Source organism: Salvelinus namaycush, chromosome 4, assembly GCF_016432855.1.
Source record: "Salvelinus namaycush isolate Seneca chromosome 4, SaNama_1.0, whole genome shotgun sequence".
NCBI classification, from domain to species: Eukaryota; Metazoa; Chordata; class Actinopteri; order Salmoniformes; family Salmonidae; genus Salvelinus; species Salvelinus namaycush.
The window spans coordinates 29,776,465-29,789,722 of record NC_052310.1 but is presented as its reverse complement, the minus strand read 5'-3'; the positions used below and the strand labels follow the sequence as shown (position 1 = coordinate 29,789,722).

The following is a 13,258-nucleotide window of genomic DNA, read 5'->3' as shown; positions in this document are numbered from 1 at the left end:
ACACATCACGAGACAACACTACATAAAGAGAGACCTAAGACAACAACATAGCAAGGCAGCAACACATGACAACACATCATGGTAGCGACACAACATAACAACAACATGGTAGCAGCACAAAACATGGTACAAACATTATTGGGCACAGACAACAGCACAAAGGGCAAGAAGGTAAAGACAACAATACATCACACAAAGCAGCCACAACTGTCAGTAAGTGTCCATGATTGAGTCTTTGAATGAAGAGATTGAGATAAAACTGTCCAGTTTGAGTGTTTGTTGCAGCTCGTTCCAGTCGCTAGCTGCAGCGAACTGAAAAGAGGAGCGACCCAGGGATGTGTGTGCTTTGGGGACCTTTAACAGAATGTGACTGGCAGAACGGGAGTTGTATGTGGAGGATGAGGGCTGCTGTAGATACCTCAGATAGTGGGAGTGAGGCCTAAGAGGGTTTTATAAATAAGCATCAACCAGTGGGTCTTGTGACAGGTATACAGAGATGACCAGTTTTCGGAGGAGTATAGAGTGCAGTGATGTGTCCTATAAGGAGCATTGGCGGCCGAATGGTAAAGAACATCTAGCCGCTCGAGAGCACCCTTACCTGCCAATCTATAAATTATGTCTCCATAATGTAGCATGGTCATCTGAATCAGGGTTAGTTTGGCAGCTCGGGGGAAAGAGGAGCGGTTACTTTAGCCTGCAGCTTTGATATGTGCTGAACTAGCTAACTCTTCTCTGCCATTTCTCTCACTTGTAGTTTTTAATTTAACCTTTAATTAACTAGGCAAGTCAGTTAAGAACAAATTCTTATTTACAATGACAGCCTAGAAACAGTGGGTTAAACTGCCTTGTTCAGGGGCAGAATGACAGATTTTTACCTTGTCAGCTTAGGGATTTGATCTAGCAACCTTTCAGTTACTGGCCCAAAGCTCTAACCACTAGGCTACCTGCCACCCCAAATTAGTGAGAGGAGAGGAGTGGAAAGAGAGGTGTGAGTGGGAGGACTAAAAGTCATAATAAACACACACATCCATAAGCATGCACACACACCTCACAAACTATACTATAGAATGCATACTCTCCCCTCTTTCTGTGTCCACTCTCTGGACCATTCTTATTTCCCTCTCTCTGTTCTAATTCTCCATTATTTCCTTTCAAATTAAAATTCCATCAAGCTTTATTGTCATGACAATGCAGTGCTCTGCCAACTGCCTTCCGGTGGCGTCCATGGCAACGGCCCTCCCGCCGAGCATTCGGTACCTGCCAGGCACACACACACACACACCACCACCAACCCTCATCAGACAGGTAGTGGAGGAGTGACAAGGCATTTTTTGCTGCATCGGCCAAGGGAAACAATAGTCCATATAACATTAATACACGTCAACAGCAGGTAGCCAAGTGGTTAGAGTGTGGACAAGTAAAAGAAAGGTTGCTGGACCGAATCCCTGAGGTGACAAAAAAAAATGATTTCTGTCATTCTGCCCCTGAACAATGCAGTTAACCCACTGTTCCCCGGTAGTCTGTCATTGTAAATAAGAATTTGTTCTTAACTGACTTGCCTAGTTAAATAAAGGTAAAAAAAAAAAGAACAGTAACTAGGCCTAATGGCAGGCAAGCAGGGGCCTATAAAAGTCCATTATATAGAAGAAGCTATCAGTCTAACTGCCTGCCACACTGACAGCATGACTCAGGACAGTTTGTTTAGTGGGAGAGTTTAGCTTCATAGCCACTGACTTACACACACACAAACAAACACAGAGACATGCAGGCACATGCACGCTCACACGTACACACGCATGTAGAGATTCACACAAACACACAACATGTCATTAACAGACCAGAGGCAGGCAGGCTGATACTTTTACAACCTGCATCATTCTGTTGTTAAGGTATCACTACGTTTGAGTCCTATGACCACTATCTCTTCTCATGTAACCACCCACTTACATGCAATAAAATCTGGTTCTTCTTATTCAAATTGAACGGGCCATCACTATGCAAATGAATACCTGAACATTGATTTTAGCGAGCAGTAGCCATCTTGAACTACTCCAAACTACTGTAGCACAGTGTATCAGAATGTTCCTCCCTGCTATACTAGCCTTACAGGTTGGAGTCTACAGTATATCACTAGCTGTAAAGGTCATTTTGCTATCATAATGAGTAGCAATCAATCCAAACGAATCACAATGGCGTGCTTTTCATGACAATAGGTTGACGTGTCCATGCATATTTACATTGATTTAGCCTGACTAACCCCCAGTCCAGAGTGAGGACCATAGAAATATAATGAATATATTGTCTTTTTTTAATGTAATGGTTCCGTACTCCGCATACACATTTTTTTGTATAAAGCTTCATTTTTTAATAAAAAAAATTCTCTCACTGCATCAGAGATAGCATGTAGGACCTTCAGAGTGAGATGGAGAACATTTGTCAACAGCCCATGCTCCCTATTAGAGCAAAGGGCTTAAATAAAAGTAAGTCAAGGGATAGCATACACAGACGTTTCATTTAAAAGCCTTCTTCAGTGGGAGGTAAACAAACTAGCAGCAGAGCTATCATGGGTTCACTCCTCGTTCAAAGCAAGCGGTAACACTGATATGCAATCTATGACAATTACCCCTCCCCTCTAAGAGAGGCAGAGAAAGACAGTGGTTTAGGCACTTGTGGCCCCAGGGAGCTCTGGCGTTCAGAGGGGGTGGGGCCAGGGAACACTACTGACAAGACAACCTCTGGGGGGTAACTAAGAGAGGAAAAGAGACACCTCTTTTCATGTTCCTCTGTTTCTGTCTGTACAGGTGACGGGCGGGACACTGCCGCAACCACAACCAATCAGAGCAAGAGAGACGAAAGATGCACTCTCATATGACCCCAATAGAAATAAGTTGTGCAATCTTTGGTGGTTTAAAATGTAGTGTATTCAATTTTGTGCGGCTGGAATGTGTTTTCAAATGGCCAAATAAATCCTATGAAAAATACACAAAGGCACAAATAGATTCTAAATTTACTGGTGAACACAATACACACACACACACAAACATCACCACCGTGGAATATTACCGCTGTGGTTGACCAGGGTCAGCTGACAAAAACTGATCTGGAATCAGATATTGGGGCTGCTTTCTAAACAAGCCTCCGACCCCTGCCCTGTTGATCCCTCATCATGTGAACCCCAGGTTCAGCCCACTTAATCCCCCGTCACATAACTTCACAAATTCTCCGTAATCTCCCCTATCTGAAGGAAAAGTCAAGAAAAGTCCACTATGCAGAAATACTCTTAAAAAACGTTCCTGGGTCTCCCGAGTGTCGCAGTGGTCTAAGGCACTGCAACGCAGTGCTAACTGTGCCACTAGAGATTCTGGGTTCGAGTCCAGGCTCTGTCGCAGCTGGACGCGACCGGGAGACCCATGGGTCGGCGCACAATTGGCCCAGCATTGTCCGGGTTAGGGGAGGGTTTGGCCAGCAGGGATGTCCTTGTCCCATTGCGCATTAGCGACTCCTGTGGCGGGCTGGGCGCAATGCACACTGACACGTTCGCCAGGTGCACTGTGTTTCTTCCGACACATTGGTGCAGCTGGCTTCTGGGTTAAGTGGGCATTGTGTCTATTATGAAGAAAATTTGCAGTGGCACATGCACCTGAATGCACTCATGACTCCTTTCTATGCCCACCAAAATGATGATCTGTTTCCCTGAATTGCATTGTGAAAGCCTAACACTGTAATATCATATTTTATAACTTAGCTAGTCATGTTGGCAATAGAACACGCTTCAAATGATGCCCACCTGACCCAGATTGAGATTTATAATGGACCGTTTTTGGATTGCGTAAACAACAAAAGTATTTGTGTGAGGGTGGGGATGCAGGGTTGTGTTCCAAAAAAATGAATACAAATACTAGTTCCTTAAGGCACAGCTAGGAGAGCTAGACAAAAGCACATTATAGTCATAAAAATGCATTGAAATTACTTGGAAACTGTACATATGTTGGAGAGGTGTGTGGCCACTTGGAGACACCAGTTAGTCCTCTCACTCAAACCCTTGTCCTTTTTTTGTCTTTTGTTGCACCAACCCAACATTTTCCAGGAATATTCTTATCATGTAACTGAATGTATCCAGAGAATTTTCAGATTGCTTAATCAACAAATGTGAAAAGTATTGTAAATGTAAAATTCACATAAAATCAACAGTGTAATGTTTGGATTCAGTCTTGTGTCAGGTGAACTTTTGTGTCCTCAGCTTTGCTCTAATAACTTCCAAAAATCTCGAAACTGTTCCCTTTCAATTGCTACCATGGTTATGCAAATGCTTTTCATATTTATTCTGTAACAAACATTTCCATTTATCCTTATCCATATAGGCCAATTCCCAGAAGTATAAAGGGATTAGGTAAAATCAATTGGAGAGTACAACTCAAAAGTGCCAGCCCTACTCCACTCCATCCTAAACCACAACTATCACCCTAACAGTATACAATAAGTGGTACAAGACAAGAGCTAGAGGGCCAAGGAGAGTCTTACAGCAACATTACCTCCTTCTCTCCATCCCACAGTTACAGTGGGGCAAAAAAAGTATTTAGTCAGCCACCAATTGTGCAAGTTCTCCCACTTAAAAAGATGAGAGAGGCCTGTAATTTTCATCATAGGTACACTTCAACTATGACAGACAAAATGAGAAAAAAAAATCCAGAAAATCACATTGTAGGATTTTTAATGAATTTATTTGCAAATTATGGTGGAAAATAAGTATTTGGTCACCTACAAACAAGCAAGATTTCTGGCTCTCACAGACCTGTAACTTCTTCTTTAAGAAGCTCCTCTGTCCTCCACTCGTTACCTGTATTAATGGCACCTGTTTGAACTTGTTATCAGTATAAAAGACACCTGTCCACAACCTCAAACAGTCACACTCCAAACTCCACTATGGCCAAGACCAAAGAGCTGTCAAAGGACACCAGAAACAAAATTGTAGACCTGCACCAGGCTGGGAAGACTGAATCTGCAATAGGTAAGCAGCTTGGTTTGAAGAAATCAACTGTGGGAGCAATTATTAGGAAATGGAAGACATACAAGACCACTGATAATCTCCCTCGATCTGGGGCTCCACGCAAGATCTCACCCCGTGGGGTCAAAATGATCACAAGAACGGTGAGCAAAAATCCCAGAACCACACGGGGGGACCTAGTGAATGACCTGCAGAGAGCTGGGACCAAAGTAACAAAGCCTACCATCAGCAAGGGCATTGAAGATGAAACGTGGCTGGGTCTTTCAGCATGACAATGATCCCAAACACACCGCCCGGGCAACGAAGGAGTGGCTTCGCAAGAAGCATTTCAAGGTCCTGGAGTGGCCTAGCCAGTCTCCAGATCTCAACCCCATAGAAAATCTTTGGAGGGAGTTGAAAGTCCGTGTTGCCCAGCAACAGCCCCAAAACATCACTGCTCTAAAGGAGATCTGCATGGAGGAATGGGCCAAAATACCAGCAACAGTGTGTGAAAACCTTGTGAAGACTTACAGAAAACGTTTGACCTCTGTCATTGCCAACAAAGGGTATATAACAAAGTATTGAGATAAACTTTTGTTATTGACCAAATACTTATTTTCCACCATAATTTGCAAATAAATTCATTAAAAATCCTACAATGTGATTTTCTGGATTTTATTTTATCATTTTGTCTGTCATAGTTGAAGTGTACCTATGATGAAAATTACAGGCCTCTCTCATCTTTTTAAGTGGGAGAACTTGCACAATTGGTGGCTGATTAAATACTTTTTTGCCCCACTATATAACACACACCAGGTGCACGTTGTAAAGTGTAAAGTGTTGGTCCCATGTTTCATGAGCTGAAATAAAAGAGCCCAGAAATTTTCCATACGCACAAAGAGCTAATTTCTCTCAAATGTTGTGCAGAAATTTGTTACATCCCTGTTAGTGAGCATTTCTCCTTTGCCAAGATAATCCATCCACCTGACAGGTGTGGCATATCAATAAACGGATTAAACAGCATGATCATTTCACAGGCGCACCTTGTGCTGGGGACAATAAAACAACAATAAAAGGCCACTCTAAAATGTGCAGTTTTGTCACACAACAGAATGCCACAAATATCTCAAGTTTTGAGGGAGCGTGCAATTGGCATGCTGACTGCAGGAATGTCCACCAGAGCTGTTGCCAGAGAATTGAACAATCATTTCTCTACCATAAGTCGCCTCCAATGTTGTTTTAGAGAATTTGGTATGTCCAACCGGCCTCACAACCACAGACCAAATGTATGGCGTTGTGTGGTCGAGCGGTTTGCTGATGTCAACATTGAATGCCCCCATAGTGACGGGTATGGTATGGGCAGGCATAAGCTACAGACAATGAACACAATTGCATTTTATTGATGGCAATTTGAATGCACAGAAATACTGTGACGAGATCCTGAAGCCCATTGTGAGGCCCATTTTTAAAAGGTATCTATGACCAACAGATGCATATCTGTATTTCCAGTCATGTGAAATCCATAGATTGGTGCCTAATGAATGGATTTCAATTGACTGATTTCCTCATTAGAACTGCAACTCAGTAAAATGTTTGAAATTGTTGCATGTTGCGTTTATATGTTTGTTCAGTATAGGATCAGCTTACCTTTCCCAAATCTTAACCGTAACCATTGAAGGGGGATACCTCTAAACAGACCTTAGATCAGTATCTAGGCTAGGGGCACAAAGTAAATAATACAGCCAATGAGGAGCCAGTGTCTTACCTTCAGGTTCTAGCGTAGCCTCCTCTTCCTCGGCGACAGTGTACGGTGGCCTCGCCACAGTAGCCATCACTAGGGACAGCAGGACGGCGGTGAGCAGCCAGGCCCACGAAGCCATCCTGTTAGTGGAGGGCAAGTCTCCCCCCCATCCCCCCCTCCTCAGGCTCCGCCTCCCCCTGGACACTGATCCCATCTGAAGGGCTCCACCCAATCATGAACTGCAGGCTGTATGGCCTGTCACTCACTGTGAATTCCCCCAATCACCTGGGCTGAGGAAAGGCTGTGGGAGGGGCAAGAAAGTTGGGAAAAGGGTGGTAGGTAGGTAGGTAGGTAGGTAGGTAGGTAGGTAGGTAGGTAGGTAGGTAGGTAGGTAGGTAGGTAGGTAGGTAGGTAGGTAGGTAGGTAGGTAGGTAGGTAGGTAGGTAGGTAGGTAGGTAGGTAGGTAGGTAGGTGGGTGGAAAGGATGAGGGAGAAGAGGGAGAAAACCAAAAGAGGAACATTTGTATTGACATAGAAAATGAAGCCAATTCTGCATTTACACCACAGATGTAGAATCTTAATTTGAAAATGTAAACTTGTAATGTATTCAAGGTTTAAAAAGGTTTCTAAAGTTTGTAATTTCAGACTTGATTTGGCCTAACAAAAAATATACCAACCCCTACAAAAAATGTCCATTAATTATAATCCACATTTCCTGTTGCTGCAGGATTATTTTCCTGCTGTAGCAAATTGGCTCAAATTAAGATCCTACGTCTGTATACTATACTCTGCTAAACTCTCTTGTCTCTATTCTTACCTGTCTCACCTATTCAAATAGCACGTATAGAAAGAGTGGGTATGAGAGAGAGAGAGAGTGTCACAAAATGCTGTCAAACAAGCCTTGCGACAGACATACCAAAGCTCTGATGCACCTCAGCTCAGCACACAACCACACTACACCTACCTTTTATGTCCGATCTAAGTCGCAAATCCTCACGTTCACAATTAAAAAACAGGCCGCATGAATATATAGGATTTCTATTGAGTGGACTTGATGCTTGCATTCTAAGGCTGAAATGATTGTGGACAACAGGAAAAGGATGTGGCTGTGATGGAGCAGATTAAGAGCTTCAAGTTCCTTGTTGTCTACATCACCAACAAACTAACATGATCCAAGCACACCAAGACAGTCGTGAAGAGGGCACGACAAAAAGAATTCCCCCTCAGGAGGGTAGTGCGTATGGCCCAGTATATCACTGTGGCCAAGCTTCCTGCCATCCAGCTCCTCTATAACAGGCGGTGTCAGAAGAAGGCCCTAAAAATTGTCAAAGACTCCAGCCACCCTAGTCATAGACTGTTCTCTCTGCTACCGCATGGCAAGCGTTACCGGAGTGCCAAGTCTAGGACCAAGAGGCTTCTAAACAGCTCCTACCCACAAGCCATAAGACTCCTGAACATCTAATCAAATGGCTACCCAGACTATTTGCATTGCCCCACCCCCCTCTTTTACGCTGCTGCTACTCTGTTATTATCTATGCATAATCACTTTAATAACTCTACCTACATGTACATACTACCTCAATTACCTCGACTAACTGGTGTCCCCGCACATTGACTCTGTACTGGTACCCCCTGTATATAGTCTCGCTATTGTTATTTTACTGCTGCTCTTTAATTATTTGTTACTTTTAATTCTTATTCTTTTTTTCCCCAGGTATTTTTTATTTCTTTTAATTGCATTGTTGGCTAAGGGATGGTAAGTATGCATTTCACTGTAAGTTCTACTACACCTGTTGTAATCGGCGCATGTGACAAATAACATTTGATTTGATCACATTGTAGTGAAGTTTTACATATATAAACGGTTTCTCAGAGAATCAGCATTGAATAGACTTTGTTAGTTATTAAGAAAAAACATGTACCACTAGGCTATGTAGGTACTGTAGTTATTACCATTTCACTAACACAATTATTATTGTTATTGTGGTTATTATTATTATTATAAGTGAAAATGTCCAGCTGTGGAATATCAAATTCCACCAAACATCACTGTCTTCTGATCCGAGAGAGCGGGCAACAATCAATAACCCTAATCATCCAATACTGATAGTATATGTCTTATCCTTGTGCGCAACCTGTTGCTTTCCATTTGAAGTCGATTTATTAAAGAATATGCATACTTATCAGTTGCTAAATAAATTCACTTAATTGTAGCCCTATGATTATGCGTTTTATAATTAAAATGGAATACACAAGGACACATCAATCTATTGGCCAGAAATCTGTGGTGGTGCATTCCGATTTAACAGTCTCTGCAGGGTTGGAGCCGGCTGCACCGAGACCCCTGTAGTGCCTTCTGCTACAGCTGCGATGTATTGATTGGTTTACCCAGGAATATACATATACTACCGTTCAAAAGTTTGGGGTCACTTTAGAAATGTCCTTGTTTTTTTAGTCCATTAAAATAACATCAAATTATTCAAAAATACAGTGTAGACATTGTTAATGTTGTAAATTACTATTGTAGCTGGAAGCAACTGATTTTTAATGGAATATCTACATAGGCGTACAGAGGCCCATTATCAGCAACCATCACTCCCGTGTTCCAATGACACGTTGTGTTAGCTAATCCAAGTTTATCATTTTAAAAGGCTAATTGATAAGTAGAAAACCCTTTTGCAAGTATGTTAGCACAGCTAAAAACTGTTGTCCTGATTAAAGAAGCAATAAAACTGAAGTAATAGCCTTCTTTTGACTAGTTTAGTATCTGGAGAATCAGCATTTGTGGGTTCAATTACAGGCTCAAAATGGCCAGAAACAAAGAACTTTCTTCTGAAACTCATCAGTCTATTCTTGTTCTAAGAAATGAAGGATATTCCATGAAATAAATTGCCAAGAAACTGAAGATCTAGTACAACGCTGTGTACTACTCCCTTCACATAACAACGCAAACTGGCTCTAACCAGAATAGAATGAGGAGTGGGAGGCCCCGGTGCACAACTGAGCAAGAGGACAAGTACATTACAGTGTCTAGTTTGAGAAACAGACGCCTCACAAGTCCTCAACTGCCAGCTTCAATAAATAGTACCCGCAAAACACCCGTCTCAACGTCAACAGTGAAGAGGCGACTCTGGGATTCTGGCAGAGTTCCTTTGTCCAGAGTCTGTATTATTTTGCCCATCTTAATCTTTTCTTTTTATTGGCCAGTCTGAGATATGGCTTTTTCTTTGCAACTCTGCCTAGAAGGCCATCATCCCGGAGTTGCCTCTTCACTGTTGACGTTGAGACTGGTGTTTTGCGGGTACTATTTAATGAAGCTGCCATTAACAACATTAACAATGATCAATTTGATGTTATTTTAATGGGACAAAAAAATAATGATTTTCTTTCAAAAACAAGGACATTTCTAAGTGACCCCAAACGTTTGAAGGGTAGTGTATAATTTGACATGTACACAGCAACTTTGAAAGGTGTCTATAGATTCTGGTTCATCTCTAATGAGGTCGTCACTAGTTACCACAGCCACAAAGTCATAATTATGGCTAAACCCCGGCCTATTTCTACAATTTCTCTACTTAAAATCATATTTTTAACCTAACGCTAGCCGACTAAACTCAATTCCACGATATACGATTGAGTTGAGTAAAGGGTGGACTGGAGCTCTGATGACACTAAAAACTACGGATTTATAGCCCGCATTTCTTTGGGTGCTGAAATCCAGACAGAATAGCCTGCATTTTTGGGGTGCTGAAATCCGTTTTTTTTATAAAGCCATTGGAACTCCAGTTTTCCCACACTAGTCGCCGCTCAACGCCATCGTAAATCGTGGAGTTGAGTTTAGTCGGCAAACCTAACCCTGACCAAGCTGCTAACCTCATGTCTTACCTTAACCTTAAATGAAGACCAAAAAGCTAATTTTGGTTTTCATTCATCTTTAGGGTTGGGTTTAAAGTCATATTTATACCCTGCTTATTTTTACAATTGATCTTCTTAATATCTGATTTTAAACCTAATCCTAGCCGGCTATAATCAAGTCCACGATTTACAATGGATTTGAGCAGCGACTAATGTGGCCGGACTGGAGCTCCAATGTCACATAAAATTATGTTTTTAACCAAATCTACATATTTCAGCACCCAAAGAATAGCCCACATTTCTTTGGGTGCTGAAATCCAGAATAGTCCGAATTCTTTAGAGTGCTGAAATCTGTAGTTTTTTATAAAAACGTTGGAACTCCAGTTCGCCTACTCTAGTCGCTGCTCAACTCCATCTTAAATCGTGGAGTTGAGTTTAGTCGGCTAACCAAACCCGAACCACACTGCTAACCTTACTCCTAACCATAACCTTAAATGAAGACAAAAAAACTAATTTTGTCTTTCATTCATTTTTAAGAAATAGATCATTTAGACTTTGTGGCTGTGGTAACCAGTAACAACCCTCTAATGACCCGCGCATTACATCATGGGATGTTGCCTGTGGCCTGAATGCATCCCGCTCGTGCAACGTGATTGGACCAGGCTAGAGTGGGCAGGCTACCTTGTTTTAGGATGATGGTTTACTTACAAATCGATAAATCGTCTATTTTGTTTCTCAATAGTCTATTGCAAAGCAAAGGGAAATGGACACTGTAGGCCAGCACAGCAAGGTAACTGACAATTCATGGGCAATTTTTTGTATCGACAATTCGCCTAGGTCTAGCCTACTTTTGGTGATTTAGCTGTTGTAAATCTATCCAGTGTATAGCCTATAGCTTTGACAAACGCGTTATGAGTTGCTGCTGTCAACAACATGACGTCCAACATCAAGTTCGGACTCATGAGGGCTTTTCCTTATAAGCATATCCACACGTTTTCCTGGCCCCCATTTAAACCAAGGCTTCTGAATAACATTTCTTCCGCTGATTGAATTCCTATTGATATTCAAATCAGTTGTAAAAACACAACGTGCGGTCAAGGGGTAATTGTAATTGGCACCATAAATGCAATGTAGAAAATTAAGCAAAGTAATAAATAACCAAAACAGTGTTGTTAATGAACACTCATGGGTGCTGCAACCATTGCTTGAGTTGTATTTTTGTAATTGAGGGGAAAACATGGTAAACGTTGCCAGGCAGCTCTTATTGAATGAAAAATATTATATTTTTCAGAAATGGCAAAAAATTAGCTCTTGTTTCGTTGTAGAAAAGGAGTAGGCCTACATTATATTTGCAATTGATTATGATTCGACTGTCAAATCAAGTTAGCTATTAAAGTAGCCTACGCATAACATGTGTAATTTCACAACTCCTTTGAATAACAAATTAGGTTAATCTCTCATGGTTTAAAAAAGTTATTAACAATAAATCACGTTGCATGCGCGTGATGATCATTTGTGTAGCAAACTGGTTCCCCAAAAATATTTCCAAAACTTAGAAACATTACAAATTAGCTCTATTCTCCACTATTCTAGGACGAATAGAACAATAACTATTTGAGATCTATGCCCACAATAATACTGCCAGAATACTTACCACGAATAACTACGAAGTCTGAAAGACCTCCGAGTCGCATGCACGGAAAAGGCAGGAGGCGTGTACCCTATAGTCCTCACGGAGCGAATTCTCTTCACATTACCAAAAATGCAAAGAAGCGATTTTTTATTACCCCCAAATCCGACGAGCAACAACTCAAATGACTGGAGAGACTCTTAAATCCCGAAATTACTGGTGTTCCATTGCACTTGAAAAATGTTGAATTGAAATGCATATCCTTGAAATACTTAGCTAGCTAACGTTACGTCTCCAAAACTTTTCTTATTCAGCAAGTTCATACAGTTTCTTCAACTCAAAACATGTCAGTGTTCCACCGCGAGCGCCCTCTTCATCCAAACGAAGGGCCTATGTAGTTTATGAAGAAGTAATGCGTAAAAAGTATATATAAATTCCAAAAAGAAGAATCCATCAATTTATGATCTCTCACGGCAGAACGTCTTCTTCCCCGACAATCATAGTAGTACTGTCCTCAGACGCTTTGTCAGGTTTTAGAAGATTTGTTCTGCTCCTTACGTCCTCACACACACACAACCCCCTCCTCCCTCACTTCAGTGGGTATCACTCCCCTCTGAAATTCGATCCGTTTCCTGGCTATGAATTCCTCCGCCAATCAAACCTCAGTGTCTCCCTCTCTTTCTACGCTTTTGCCTAGAAAGAAACTACGAGCCTTCCTTGCTCCGTACGCCAAGGAGAGAGCTCAACCTACGGAGCTCACTACAAACGTTGTACTGTATAGGTAATAGGGGTTCTCCTCCACCCCTCGTTGGCTTGGCGCAACTTGCAGTAACTACGCCCCCGTGCGGACACAACACCTGATACGCACAAGTCATATGTATAATAGCAATAGGGAATGTATGTATTATTACCATGTTGTATATAATGAATAATGTTGACATACGGGAGCAGTAGGCTTGTTGTCTATTGCCTATCATTCTCACAGGGTTCGGCTACAGTGTTTTGTATGAGATGAGCCCCCCCCTCCCCCATTTCAAGGGGCCCTGAA

At 41.8% G+C, this 13,258-nt stretch overlaps 1 protein-coding gene across 4 annotated transcripts in view; it reads right to left on the bottom strand.

Moving 5' to 3' along the window:
- Positions 1 to 12,978, bottom strand: part of LOC120046432 (fibroblast growth factor receptor 2-like) — a 100,732-nt gene extending 87,754 nt beyond the window's left edge. For 2 of the 4 annotated variants that reach the window (XM_038991657.1, XM_038991659.1), the window contains exons 1-2: positions 12,235 to 12,976; positions 6,750 to 7,026 (exon numbers count right to left, since the gene is read on the bottom strand). In XM_038991657.1, the coding sequence (XP_038847585.1) occupies positions 6,750 to 6,939 (190 nt within the window). In that variant the 5' untranslated portion in view covers positions 6,940 to 7,026; positions 12,235 to 12,976. Of the gene's footprint in view, positions 1 to 6,749; positions 7,027 to 12,234 lie in introns of all 4 variants that reach the window. The other 2 variants (XM_038991658.1, XM_038991660.1) reach the window with 2 other exon arrangements.
- Between the last annotated feature and the right edge of the window lie 280 nt (positions 12,979 to 13,258).